This window comes from Daktulosphaira vitifoliae, unplaced genomic scaffold (genome assembly GCF_025091365.1).
Source record: "Daktulosphaira vitifoliae isolate Bord-2020 unplaced genomic scaffold, ASM2509136v1 Scaffold_2, whole genome shotgun sequence".
NCBI classification, from domain to species: domain Eukaryota; kingdom Metazoa; phylum Arthropoda; class Insecta; order Hemiptera; family Phylloxeridae; genus Daktulosphaira; species Daktulosphaira vitifoliae.
In genome coordinates, this window is record NW_026099573.1 from 12,615,217 (window position 1) to 12,628,537 (window position 13,321).

At 35.7% G+C, this 13,321-nt stretch overlaps 2 protein-coding genes across 5 annotated transcripts in view; one reads left to right on the forward strand and one right to left on the reverse strand.

Annotated features, from left to right (window-relative positions):
* Positions 1-13,321, forward strand: part of LOC126900031 (uncharacterized) — a 238,638-nt gene that overhangs the window by 157,923 nt on the left and 67,394 nt on the right. The gene's annotated exons all lie outside the window — the stretch shown is intronic.
* Positions 2,308-13,321, reverse strand: part of LOC126900025 (uncharacterized) — a 105,448-nt gene continuing 94,434 nt past the window's right edge. The window contains exon 3 of the mRNA XM_050675382.1: positions 2,308-4,441. Within this exon, the coding sequence (XP_050531339.1) occupies positions 3,634-4,441 (808 nt within the window). The 3' untranslated portion in view covers positions 2,308-3,633. The remainder of the gene's footprint in view (positions 4,442-13,321) is intronic.

Below are 13,321 nucleotides of genomic sequence, written 5' to 3' on the forward strand. Positions count from 1 at the left end.
TCTAATTTATCAATTAAACAGTTAGTTATTACATCGTCTCCATAAAGACAATTAAAATCATTAATTTCTAATGTTTTCAAAATATTTATTAACGAATGAAGTTTGATATGATAGGTTTCAACTACAAAATTAAATCATTTTACTTTGTAATTTAATAATTTTTTTACTCTATTTGTGTGTGCTACTACTAGACTATAATATTACAATTTTTTTTTGTAACATGTTGCTATATAAATCATTTCTAAAAAAAATGATTGTTTTTTCTCCTGAATTAACAATTGATTTTTACAAATATAATCAAATTTTATAATACACTCAATTGAGTAAATCTTTTTAACAACTTTGTTTTGATTGGTACATTTAGTTAAAGTAAATCATTAAAATTAATTAAGTTCTCAATATTTCAATTATAGAATCTTTTCAACAAACAACAAAAGTTCCTAGGAAATTATTACTATTACTTCTATTTAAGTTATCTATTACCATAAAAATGCAAAAAAATATTGAGCTTTTCTGATAAATTTACAATAAATAGTAATTATAAAACTTTCTGACTGCATATTGATCTTAACGATACAATTTTTTTAATTGTCATAAAATTTTCTATTTAATGATGTCAATGTAAAACTTGCCAATTGAGCTAAAAGTTATGGTAAAATAAATTTTTTTTTTTTTATTATTAACATTTACAACAATCAACTTTAGACGATTAACAAAATAGGTTAAATATGTCATTTTCCTTATTTTTAACTTATTAATAATCAAATTAATATTAAATATTATATCAAATCAGTATTAATTTAAAACAATTTTTTTTGTTCTTAATTATTTTTTTTTATATGTAAAAACTATTTTTTAATAATATTAAAACTTAGAAGTTATAGAAAAAGTCTAATTGCACATTTTAAAACATCGCGAAAAGTTGATTTAGAATAGTATATTTTTGTTTCTGATGGAAGTTCCTTGTAGTCCAGTGTATAAAACTTATAACTTTGTTAATTGTTATAACTTTATCAAAAATGACCAAATCAGTATATTTTTTTTTATTTAGATGCATGTCTTTATCTATCATTTGGTTTTTTTTATAAATCTAACCCTTTACCTGCCCACAAGAGGGATTCAAAATATTAACTTTTTTTTTTTTAGTTAAAGTAAATCATTAAAATTAATTCAGTTCTGGATATTTCAATAGTAGAATCTTTTTAAATATCAAAAATTACTTAGAAATGATTACTATGATTTCTATTTAAGTGTTCTATTACGATAAAAATGCAAAAAATAATGAGTTTTTCTGATAAATTTACAATAAATAATAATTATAAAACTTTCTGACTGCATATTAATCTTAAAAATAACATTGTTTTAATTCTCATAAAATTTTCTATTTAATGATTCATTCTAGTCAACGAAGGAGTAATTTTGCAGAATAGCAGAAAAAATTCCCAACAAACTTTTTTTTTTTTTGTTTTAATTAGGCAATTGGTGGATTATTCCAAAAGCAACATCAACTCTTATTTCTTTAATTATATCATGATTAGTAGTTCTTTGATTTTAAAATATAATATTTGAATATATACTAATTATAATTATTAAATTTAGTATGAAATTGATATTTAATATTGTAATTTAAACGGAGAAATTATAAAAATAATAAAGAAGTTATATTTTGCTTTACTTTTACGTGTATAAAAATTTAAAGGGCTTGATACAATAATTTTCAATAAAAACTGTTTGTTACTATAAAAAAATGCACTGGACTACAAGGAACTTTCATCAGAAGCAAAAATATACTTTTCTAAATCAACTTTTCGCGTTGTTTTCAAATCTGCAAGTAGACTATTTCTATCACTTCTAATTTTTTATATTATTACTAATTATATATATAAAATAATAATTAAAAGAAAAAAAAATTTGTTTTCAAATTATTACTGATTTGATTTTTAATATGTTAAAAATAATCAGTCCAAATTTTCAATTTTAACCTATTTTTTTGGTTCTTTAAAGTTGATGAAAAATTTTTGATAAAGATTTATGAAAGTTTATAGTAAAATAAATTGAATATATTACCATAACTTTTAGCTCAATTACAAGTTTAAAATTGACATCTAGGCCAGTCAACAAAGGAAAAATTGCGGAAAAAATTTTGTTTTTTTAAAAGTTGAATTAAAATATGTATAATGACATACTAATAGTCCTCAAGACTGGAATTGAGCTTTTTTTTTACAGCCTCGCAAAAGTCCAAAATATGAGCTTTTTTAATTTTCTCAAAAAATATTTAACTTAAAAAAAAAGTTTCGCTACAAAAGTTGTTTAAAAGACAATTATAAACAAAAAAATTATCTTATATTTTTTCATTTAAACAAATATTTTTCGAGTTACATTACATTTAATATGAGTACTAAAATTTATATTCCATTTTTTTCATTTTACGGTTACTTTTTATCATGTTACACTTACGTTAGACACAATGTTATAAATGCATATGTGTGTATGTGTGAGTTTATTTATTTATTGTATCATTAAAGTGTAGTGTATATTAATATACAAGCGATAGAGTAGGTAATTGATTTGACGCTATATTATTTAAACCCAACTAAACGCTAAATTGTACATTCCGAAACTACAATCATATTATGTCAATTGCCACCGGAATTTCTGGTAATATTTTTCTTTTTCTTTGCCTTAATCCCAACTACTTGGGGTCGGCCACCCTTATCCTAAGCTTCCACTTGACACGATCTCCCACATCTTCTACGCTCACATCAGCTGTCCTCAAATCGCATTCAATAGCATCCCTCCATCTCTTTTTTGGTCTTCCTCTATCTCTTCTTCCTTCAACATTCATTTCTATAACTGTTCTTACAGCTTTCGATTCTTCTTTCCTCATACCATGACTAAACAATCTAAGTCTATTTTCTGTCATCTTATCCACGATTGACGCAACACCTATACTTCCTCTTATATGCTCGTTCCTTATCCTATCTTCTCTAGTCACTCCACTCATCCAACTAAGCATTCTCATCTCTGCTACACTTATTCTCTGCTCTACTTTCTTATCAACCGCCCAACACTATGAACCATACATCATAGCTGGCCTCACAATTTCATACTAAATTTAAAAACTATAATTAGTATTTATTCATATATTATATTTTAAAATCAAAGAACTACTAATCAGGATATAATTAAAGAAATAAGAGTTCATGTTGCTTTTAAAATATTTCACCAATTTCTCTAAAGGAAACACTATCTACAGATTTGCATCGAAGCGTTTCTTATGATAGTGATTTTAATCACTGTCAGATATCATCTATACTTGTCCCATCTATGCCTCGTCCACACTGTGCCTCGACACCACTGTGCTACCGTTTTTATAAATCTTTATACTCTTAACTCTTTACCTGCCCACAAGTGGGATTCAAAATTATAACTTTCTTTTTATAATTATCCCTTAAACCAATCCTATTCCAAAAAACTTGTATAGTTTATATATTCAATATGTAAGAGTTATTATTTCACTTGTTTGTAATAATTGATTTATTTCAATTGCTATTTGAACACCCTTTCCTGTATTCTCTTATTTTATTACCTATTTAATCGCAAAATAAAAAATTAATCGATAATTTTTATTTATTATATTAATTCTCTAAAGCCTAGAAATTCGTAATCAGTATTAATAATTTTTTCACAAAATTTATTCATATATATGCAAATATGTTCAGAAATAGAATGATTACATTTGGTTGAACTCTTCTTTGATTTTATAAATAAACGTTTAAGTTTTATTGGATGTACAAATGCCTTTGAAAATTCGCATTGATATTTTGTGTTTAAAGGCATTTCATATCGTAAGCCTTTTTTTAACTTTTCGTGGAACCTAGATAATTGGTCAATATACGTCTTTGCTTTTACTTCATTCATGGTTTTTGTACTTTCAGATGAACAAATATTGAGAGCTTTTAAGTCGTAAACATATTCCGTTATATGACTAGCTAATTTTTTTAAACAATTTGGGGCTTTTTTGTTATATTCCCAAATACATGTTTTTTTTAGTATTGCCATTGCAGATAATAAGGATTTTAGCATATTAATAGACAACGATACTGATAAGCGTAGTTGATTTATGCATAGTATAGGCTGATTATTAGTACCTATTAATTTGCTATCTCTAAATGAGTTAATTATGGTAGTCAAGATAATGCTATAATTTTTAATTATTTCAATGTACCTACACCTCAGAAATTGTTCAAAATATGTTTCTATTTGGGTTAAGTTTTCGGAGTTCACTTCATTTTGAAATAATATACTCGCGTCTATTTTTTCAAAATTTTCTAAGATAATTTTAATATTTTTAAATGGCTCAAAATTTTGTTTTGCAAATAATTTGTTTAATGCAATAGTTCTATGTTCGGTAGTTTCAACTTTCAATGGTGGCACAAGTCTATAAGAACACAATTATTTCATTAATATAGGTTTAATAATTTTATTAGTTAAAAAATATAAATTATAATAATAAAATACACTACATTTGTACCAAAATACAGTGTATAGTAAACACAATATATTAAAATATGTATTCGTTATCTTGATAATTCTTCATACTTTGTAGAAAATTATGTTGTATCATTAATACAATTTTAGCTTCGATGTGAAGCTGAGAAGGAATTCATTTTTCTAATATGCGTTATTTTTAATAGATATATTAGGTTTACCTATTACCTATTACCTATTAATAATATTTACCTATTATTCAGTATATATATTTTTTTAATTATGACCCGTTACCTATCCACAGAGAGGATTCAAAATTGCAATTTTTTTTTAAAAAGTCAACTTTTTCAACTTAACTTTTGAAAATGTTCTGGAAATAATGCGTTTTTTTAATATATATTAAATTAAAGCGTATGCTACGTACTATAAGTTAAACAAAAATTTGTCTAGAAGACCTATCTTCTATTTGCAAATAATAGTCGAAGTTGAACAAAAAATAAGAGTTAATTATGCTTTTGGAATAATCCACTTATTTCATAAAAATAAACACTATCAACAGAAGTGTTGCATCGAAGCATCGAAGTGTTTTTTATAATAGTGATTTTAATCACTGTCAGATATCATTTATTCTTATCCCAACTATCCCACGTCCATATTGTGCCGACACTCCACTATGCTACCGTTTGTTAATTTCCTTAAGTATAGATAAATACTGATTCAATACTTACAATTCTGGTTTTTTTTTCATATAAATAAATAATAAATAACGGAAAGTAGATATGTTGAAATAAATTATTATTATTATTATTATACTTATTATTTAATATTCAGATTTATAACAAATTTTTGATTGAGTATTAAACAGAATAAAACTTATTCGCACTAATCACTAACATCTTAACCAATTGATCACTAAAATATATAATCAGGGTAATTCTTTTGACGTTCGAAATAGATATTGAAATGTTTATAGTTTGACTTAGCGTAGATCAAATTATTTAAATTTAAATACACGCTGATACATCATTAAAACTTGTCTGATTTCATTAAATAATCATTTCTGTGAGCTCAAAAGAACAATTATTATAAACTGTACTATTTTAATTTATGTAATTTTATGTGTTACGAACATAAAGTTTTATTATTATTATTATTAAATTACTAACATTAAGATGCAACGCTAATACACCATTAACAATTGTGTAGGACTCATTGACAATTAAATATCATTAATTTATTTTTAAATTATAATTAATTGCTGTAAGCATAAAGCTAAAAATAGTAACTATAATGCAATAATTTTTATAATTATTAACTTTACCCAGGCACAATTGGATGTAATAATTCTTGAAATCCAAGGTTATCTTTCTCGTTTTTGATAGTTTCTTTATAAAATACTATAAGATAATCATAAATAAAATGCACAAAACTTATGTCATTTTCTTTCTGTAATACGTGTTTCTCGTACTTTTCTAGCAAACAGTTATGAACAAGATTACTAGTTATATTACAGGTTTTATCAAAATATGAGAGATTATTTAACATATCAGTTATTTTAGCATGGAAATGTTTGATATTTAAAAAATCCTTGCGAGCATCATCTATACCAAAATCATTCAATTTTATGTTAGTATATGACTTTGTTTTTAATAAAGTGTATGTAAAAACATTATAAATCTCTTTAATTATTGTAATGGGAACTTCATATCTAGAGCTTAAAGTTTCGACTACCAAGTTTTTGATAAATACTAAAATCTCATATAAAGTATTAAACATGTCATTTGAATTACAAACAACATCTTGAATTAATTTACTGCATACAATATATTTGTCAAATAATTTTTTATTGTAATAATTTTCACATTCACTTATCATGGTCTTTATGTGACCGTCATATATTTTCAAATATTTCGCATATCTATAGTTTATTAAACTAACTATAGATCTGAATATTGGAGGTCTAAAGTATGATTCTTTAATATTTTGATTTATAAATGTGTTAAATGACACAGAGTCGTCTACCATGCTAATGTTATTCCATAAACTTAATTTCTCTTGAAATTGATTATAATATATAATATGATTTATGACATTAACTAAATATAATTCGAGCTCATATTTTTCATTATAATGAGTTGTTAAAACATATTTCAAATTTAACAAAATTGAAACACTAAAATAAAGGTTTATGTTCATTTTTTTCTAAAAACATGCGAAACAAATACCGACAATAAAATCAGTTAAAACTTAAATGACAATATTAGTAAAGCATTCGCCTAATATAACACCTTAAAATTTTTTATTTAGATAGTGAACATTTACCAGTTAAGCATTTTTAGACAACGTTTATTTTAAGTTTTATCTTATTGGGCATATGTAAACATAAAAATAATTTTACAATTTGACTAATATTTTTTGAAATTAAAACGCACTTTTAGCTTCGATGCGAAGCGGAGAAGGTATTAATTTTACTATGATGTGTTTTTTTTTTTTTTTTGTGTCTGTTACCACTTTTTCTCAGCTCTCACCGAACGGATTTCTTTCAACAAAAGATCAAAAGATCACAAATCGTATCTAGTCGAAGACATTACCCTTCAAAATTGAAAAAATTTCCCTCGTTCCCCGTAAATGGGGGAAACCTCCAAAAAAATTACAAATTTAAAAATCGCTAATTTTCGAAATTTTTTCACTTTTTTTTCTTAAAACTTCCATAACTTTTTGAAAAATCAACAAATTAACATAAATTTTTTTTATACTAAAACTTTAGATATTTACCTTTCATTTGATATCATTTTTTTGAAAATCTATCACTTAACCTGCTCTTGGGGGGCATTTAAAATAGCAACTTTTTTACAAAAATTAACTTTTTCAACTTAATTTTTGAAAATGTTCCGGAAATACTGTGTCCTTCAAACATATATAAAATTAAAGATTATTTTATGTACTATAAAATGAAAAAAAAAATTTGTCCCGACACTTTTCTTCTACATTTAAATGGCTGCCGTAGTTAAAAAAACACTATTTTTGTGTTAAAATTTTCGATTTTAAATTTTCAACTTAAAAATGCTATAACTTTTTGAAAAATGTATATATCAGCACAAATTTTTTTTTTCTAAATACATTATAAGTACATCTTTCATTTGACATACTTTTTATTAAAATTGGACAATTTCTCCTTATATAGGGGGCGTTCAAAACTTAAAATATTGTAAAAAACATAGATCTTTTTCAACTGAACTTTTGAAAATGTTTCGGAAATACTGTGTCCTTCAAACATATATCAAATTAAAGCTTATTTTATGTACTATCAAATAAAAAAAAAAAAATTTGTCCCGACATCTTATCTTCTATGTGCAAATGGCTGTCGAAAATTAAAAAAAAAATGTAATGTTTTTGATAAAAATGACCTTTTATCGGGATGTTTTTTGTACTTAAAACTGCCATAACTTTTTCAAAAATGAACAAATAAAAATAATATTTTTTTGTATTGAAACCTTAGATATTTCCCTTTCATTTGATATAATTTTTTTTGAAAATCTAACACTTATTCTGCTCACTGAGGGGATTTAAAATAGTAACTTGTAACGTCATAAATTCAAAGGTGGACCGTTTATGATTTTTTGTTATGTCTACTTATTTATTTTATCGCGCGAAAGAACCTTTTTCTGGCACAGCGGTGTCAACCACTCATTATTTTGCCTCTGACCGCTAGATAAGGCGATAAAAGAGAAATATAATTAAAATCGAATTGTTTATCAGTATTGATCCCTTCCAAAAAGACTGGCCGTTATCGATATGAAATTGCCGTTAGATCGGTGTTGACTCTCTCTATTCTTCTTCTGTCATTGACCGTACTAGGGTGCACACATTTGTTGTTTTATTGACATTTTTTTTTCAATGATGGAGTGAGCCGCCAACGGCGAAAAAGGTCTTTTCGACGAAGCATCCAGACCATCGGATGGGTCTCTTCGGAGACCGGGTATCGTTTTCTTTTTTATATTATATTTATGTAATGAGCTATATTTTATTAATTATTTTATTTCATTTTATTTTATTGTAAATTAACTTAATTTTGTTTATGTGTGGAGAGCACGTGTTTCCCTTTTCTTCTAGCCAACGCTAAGGAGCGAGTGTCCAGACCGCTCCTGGTGTTCTTCATTAATTTCCGATTAACATTAACGGATGTGTTCCAATACCGTCCGTGATGTTTGTAATATTATTTGTTTAAATATTTTATTTTATTTGTATTGCCTTTATTTGTAGACATGGTTTTTGATGCATTCGCATTTTTGTCCATGTTTAACTTAATTTTCTTTTTTTAACAATTAAATTAAATTTCCTTATTAATTTCAATTGTAATATTTATTTTATTGCGCGAGTAACTTAATTACTCGCGTGTATTTCATTCCTATTCCCCTTAATCTAGACACTGGCTACGGTATGTTTTACATATCAACCACATACAATTTTGATTGTCATAATTGTGTTCTATAAACCACGAGGCATTATAGTAATTTATACATATAACGACATATTAACTTAGATTATACTTTTAATTAACTTAAAATTAAATTCCACCTATGGTCCGGTAATCATATCTGATAGGTGTGACACCTCGCCTAGGTGGTGGCGACCCTTGCTACTCTAGCTAGTCGTTATGCAAGTGGCAAACCACGTTGTTGTTACAGGCCAATTTGCTAATATAAAAGCCCGCTTGCAGAATGGCGACCCTAGCCAGGATAAGACATAAATGTCTTTACTTACTTTTTCTCACAATAAACCTTTTCATTTAACGTAAAAATAATTTAATCAGTACGTTATTTGACTTATGGTTTGGGGGGTATAAACATGACGCCAGAACATTGGTCACGTGCCTTGGGAAATGTTTTATTCTCTTATCGTAGTTACAATAATTGTACTAATTTTATTTATTATATTCAATTTTCATTTTTACGTCGTTATATTATAAATATATACTGTCTCATTAAATTTTCATTACGAGCTCATAACATAAGTGTACGATTTAAGTGGCAAACCACGTTGTTGTTACAGTCCAATTTACTAATATAAAAGCCCGCTTGTAAACTTTTTTACAATAAATAACTTTTTCAAATTAATTTTTGAAAATGTTCCGGAAATACTGCGTCCTTTTTTTTTTTCCGCGACCGGCTTAGTTGTAGGCCGCCCTGGAACTACCGTTAGGTATTATTTCAGGGCGGCCCACGCCGTCTCTAAAACTCACACCACCCCGTTAAAAGCGAAGGGGGCACAAATAACTCACGAAACAAAAACATAAAAACATAAAACACGAATACCTAAGGCGCCGGCCTAAACCAGCGACTCAGGTCCTCCTGTGCCGGGCGGCGAGGCTGCCTCTGTCTCAGGCGTTCCACTTCCTCCTTCTTTTTCAAGATGGATTCGGCGAACGCCTGGACGAGCCTCCGGGCGATCAGAACAGTGGTCGCACGTCGGCGCGGCTGCTGTACGAATACGATGTAAGTACTCGTTAAAGCAGCCGTGGCCGGACATCACTTAAGTGAGACGATATATCATCTCACCGTGAGTCCGGTCCACCCCCCTGTCCAGCCGATCGGGTCCTATGAGGGACCTGGTCCACTCGCCTCTCGGAGGAAACGANCCTGGTCCACTCGCCTCTCGTTTCCTCCGAGAGGCGAGTCCGCCACCGGAACATGGTCATCCGCCTGAGCGCTAGCCGGTCCTCGGGTTCGAGGGACCGGTTTCGCTCTCGGCGGAGCTCATGCCCGGCGGCGCGTTCCTCGGCGAGTAGGTCGGTGGGCGGCACTGACGACAGGATACCCGCCTCCACTCCNCAGGATACCCGCCGCCACTCCGGCCACCGTTCGGTACGCCGAAACAGTCCGGATCGCCGCCCGCCTCTGCACCCTGAGCAGGGCTTCACGGTTTTTGGACGATTACTCAAGAGTATCCGCCCAAACCGGGGACCCGTACAGAAGGACCGAGTGTACGACGCTGACTAAAAGTCTGCGTCGCATCTCTCTCGGGCCTTCCAGATTGGGCATGATTCCCGCCAGGCAATTCATGACTTTCTGGGCCCGTTGGGCCGCACAAGTAATGTGCGGCCCGAACTTTAGACGTTTGTCTATGACGAGGCCCAGATAAGTCATGGAGTCCTTAAGCGGGATCTCCACCCCCAGCACGGCGAGTCGTGGAGGAGTGAACTTGTACCTGCCCGTGAACAAGACCACTTCGGTCTTGTCCAGGGCGAGGCTAAGTCCACTCCCCTCCTGCTGGATCCAGGCGGACACTGCTCTGAGCGCGCAGTTTGCCCGGGATCCAGCCTCCTCGGACGAGGCGCCTTCCGCCACCACCAGCGTGTCGTCCGCGTAGCAGACGACACGCACGTGTGGTGGTAGCGGAACGCGGAACACCGCGTCATACGCGATGTTCCACAGCAAAGGCCCGAGAACTGACCCTTGCGGGACGCCTCCCGTAACAGGTCGGATTCTCGGGCCCGCGGCGCTCTCGTAAGAGATGACCCGATCGCTAAAGTACGACCGGATCATCCGCCCGAGGTAAGGAGGCACCCGAAACGCGTCCAGCGCTCCGAGGATGTGTGACCATCGCACGGAGTTGAACGCGTTTCGGATGTTCAGGCTCACCGCCAACCCGAAGCCCTGCTCAGTTTTGGCCCTGAGGGCCAAGTCCCTGAAGAGGGAGGCCGCATCGTCCATCGACCTCCCCCTCCTGAAACCATACTGGCCCTCGGCCAGTCCGCCGACGTCGGACAGGTGGGCTTCGATCCGGGTGACGAGCAGCCGCTCGAGGATCTTCCCCAAGTCGTCCAACATGCAAAGCGGTCGGTACGACGAGGGGAGACCCTCGGGCTTGTCACCCTTTCTCAGAAGCACCAGCCTGGCCTTCTTCCACTTCGTGGGAAATTCACCCTCCAAGAGGCAGCGGTTCACGACTGCCTGTATCCAGTCCGGGGCGAGGTCGTTTACCAACCCCCACACCCGGTTTGGAATCGCGTCAGGGCCGTGAGCTGTGTTCCGGCCCCGTACGCGTGCCACCGCGTCGGCCACCTCCTGGGTGGTGAATTCCTCCACCGACACGTCGTTCCCGAACTCAGGGGGAGGCAGAGGCGGGTGTGTCGGAAAGAGCGTGTCTACCGCCCTTTCCAGCACTTCCGCCTCCAGCTGACCGGAAGCCTGTGAACCGCGGAGCTTCCGCATAACGACCCGGTAGGGTTTCCCCCACGGGTCGTGGTCCATCGACTTCACGAGTTCGGCCCAGCACTTCGCTTTGGCCCGCCTGATGGCGAGCTTCAGCTCTTTGGGGGCCGACCTCAGCACCTCCCTCGGGTACGGGGACTCCGGGTCCCGCGGCCATCGGTTGGAGCGCGTCATGGCCCTCCTGACCCTGACGCACTCCTCACGCCTGGCCGCCACCTCGGCGTTCCACCAGTGGACTGGCGGTCCGCGAGTCGACGGCGGTCGTTTTCGCAGGCTGCGACCACCCTCCGGTCCAACTCCTCCGCCACTTCGTTCGCGGAGACGTGTCGGTCTGGTACAGCGGGCGCCGACCATTGAGCGAGCAGTAAGCCCGTCTCGAACGCGTCGACGTCCGTGGCCGGTCCGACCCGCCAGCCCACTCGCCCACCGAGAGACTGCTCGCGGGGCGCGATTCGGGGTGGACGGCCGCCGTCGCCGCACTCGTACACGATGTACCGGTGGTCGCTAAGGTTTTCCCTATGCGGGAGAACCGACCAACCGGTCACGTGCGGGTGCAGCGACGGGGACACCAGCGTGACGTCCACTACCGAGCTCGAGGAGTGACCCTTGAACGTCGGGGTGGAGCCCCTGTTGGCCGACACCAGCCCGAGAGCCGACATCATGTTCAACAGGTCTTCGCCACGCTGATTCGTGTCCGCCGACCCCCAGACCGGGAAGTGAGCGTTAAAATCCCCGGCCACTATCTCCCCGCGGCTGTCCCGCGGCCGGACGAGCCTCCGCGCCCGCAGGCAGGAGGAGACGGGCTCGAGGAGTCCGCCCGTTTCGCTGCGTTACAGTGTCAGCGTGATCGGGCTCTACGGGGCTACGAAACGTCGGCACGAGCGCAGTTTCCCTAGCTCGGGGAATCGGGCGCGTCCTCAGGTTGCGGATAGAGGAACGGCCTGCAGATATGCAGGCTAGCCGTGAAATAAGCAGTCCATCCATTTGGACTGACANGCAGTCCATTAATTTGGACTGACGAATAAGCGGTCGCGGACAGCGAGCCCCTCGTTCGCTTGTTAACCCTGCAGATATGCAGGGTAGCCGTGATATAAGCCACTCCTAGAGTGGACGAATAAGCGGTAGCGTTCGAGGAAAACGGGCAGGTGGGCCCGATAGCCTGGTAAGGCGACCACCTAGGTGAAGGTAACACCGAAAACAAATCCCCTGGCGGCAGGTAAAACGCAGGGAAGGACACCCGTAAAACCAATCATGGAAGCAAACCATTCAAATATAACGGTTACCGCGCCAGGAGAATCGGAGTCTCCAGGGCCGGCTGGGAAAGGTGTCGCTACAGGCCTAACCCGGTCGTCATCCAGCGACTGTACCAGAACCGTGGGACTGGTGAGGCAGGGTCCAGGGGGCGTTCGCACCCAAGTAACTGTCGGAGGGTGTGCCAAGCAGGCACCCTCCAGTGACCTTCGGGTCACTGTGGTAACTGCTGGTGGCTTTGCTACCATCGTAGAGATGGTGGACGACTGGGAAGGTGTGCGTGATCGTTTTCGTGACGAGCTCGTATCCCGCTACAGTGACAGTGGGATAATGAGGTGCATGGGGCGTGGACTTCATCAGGCAGT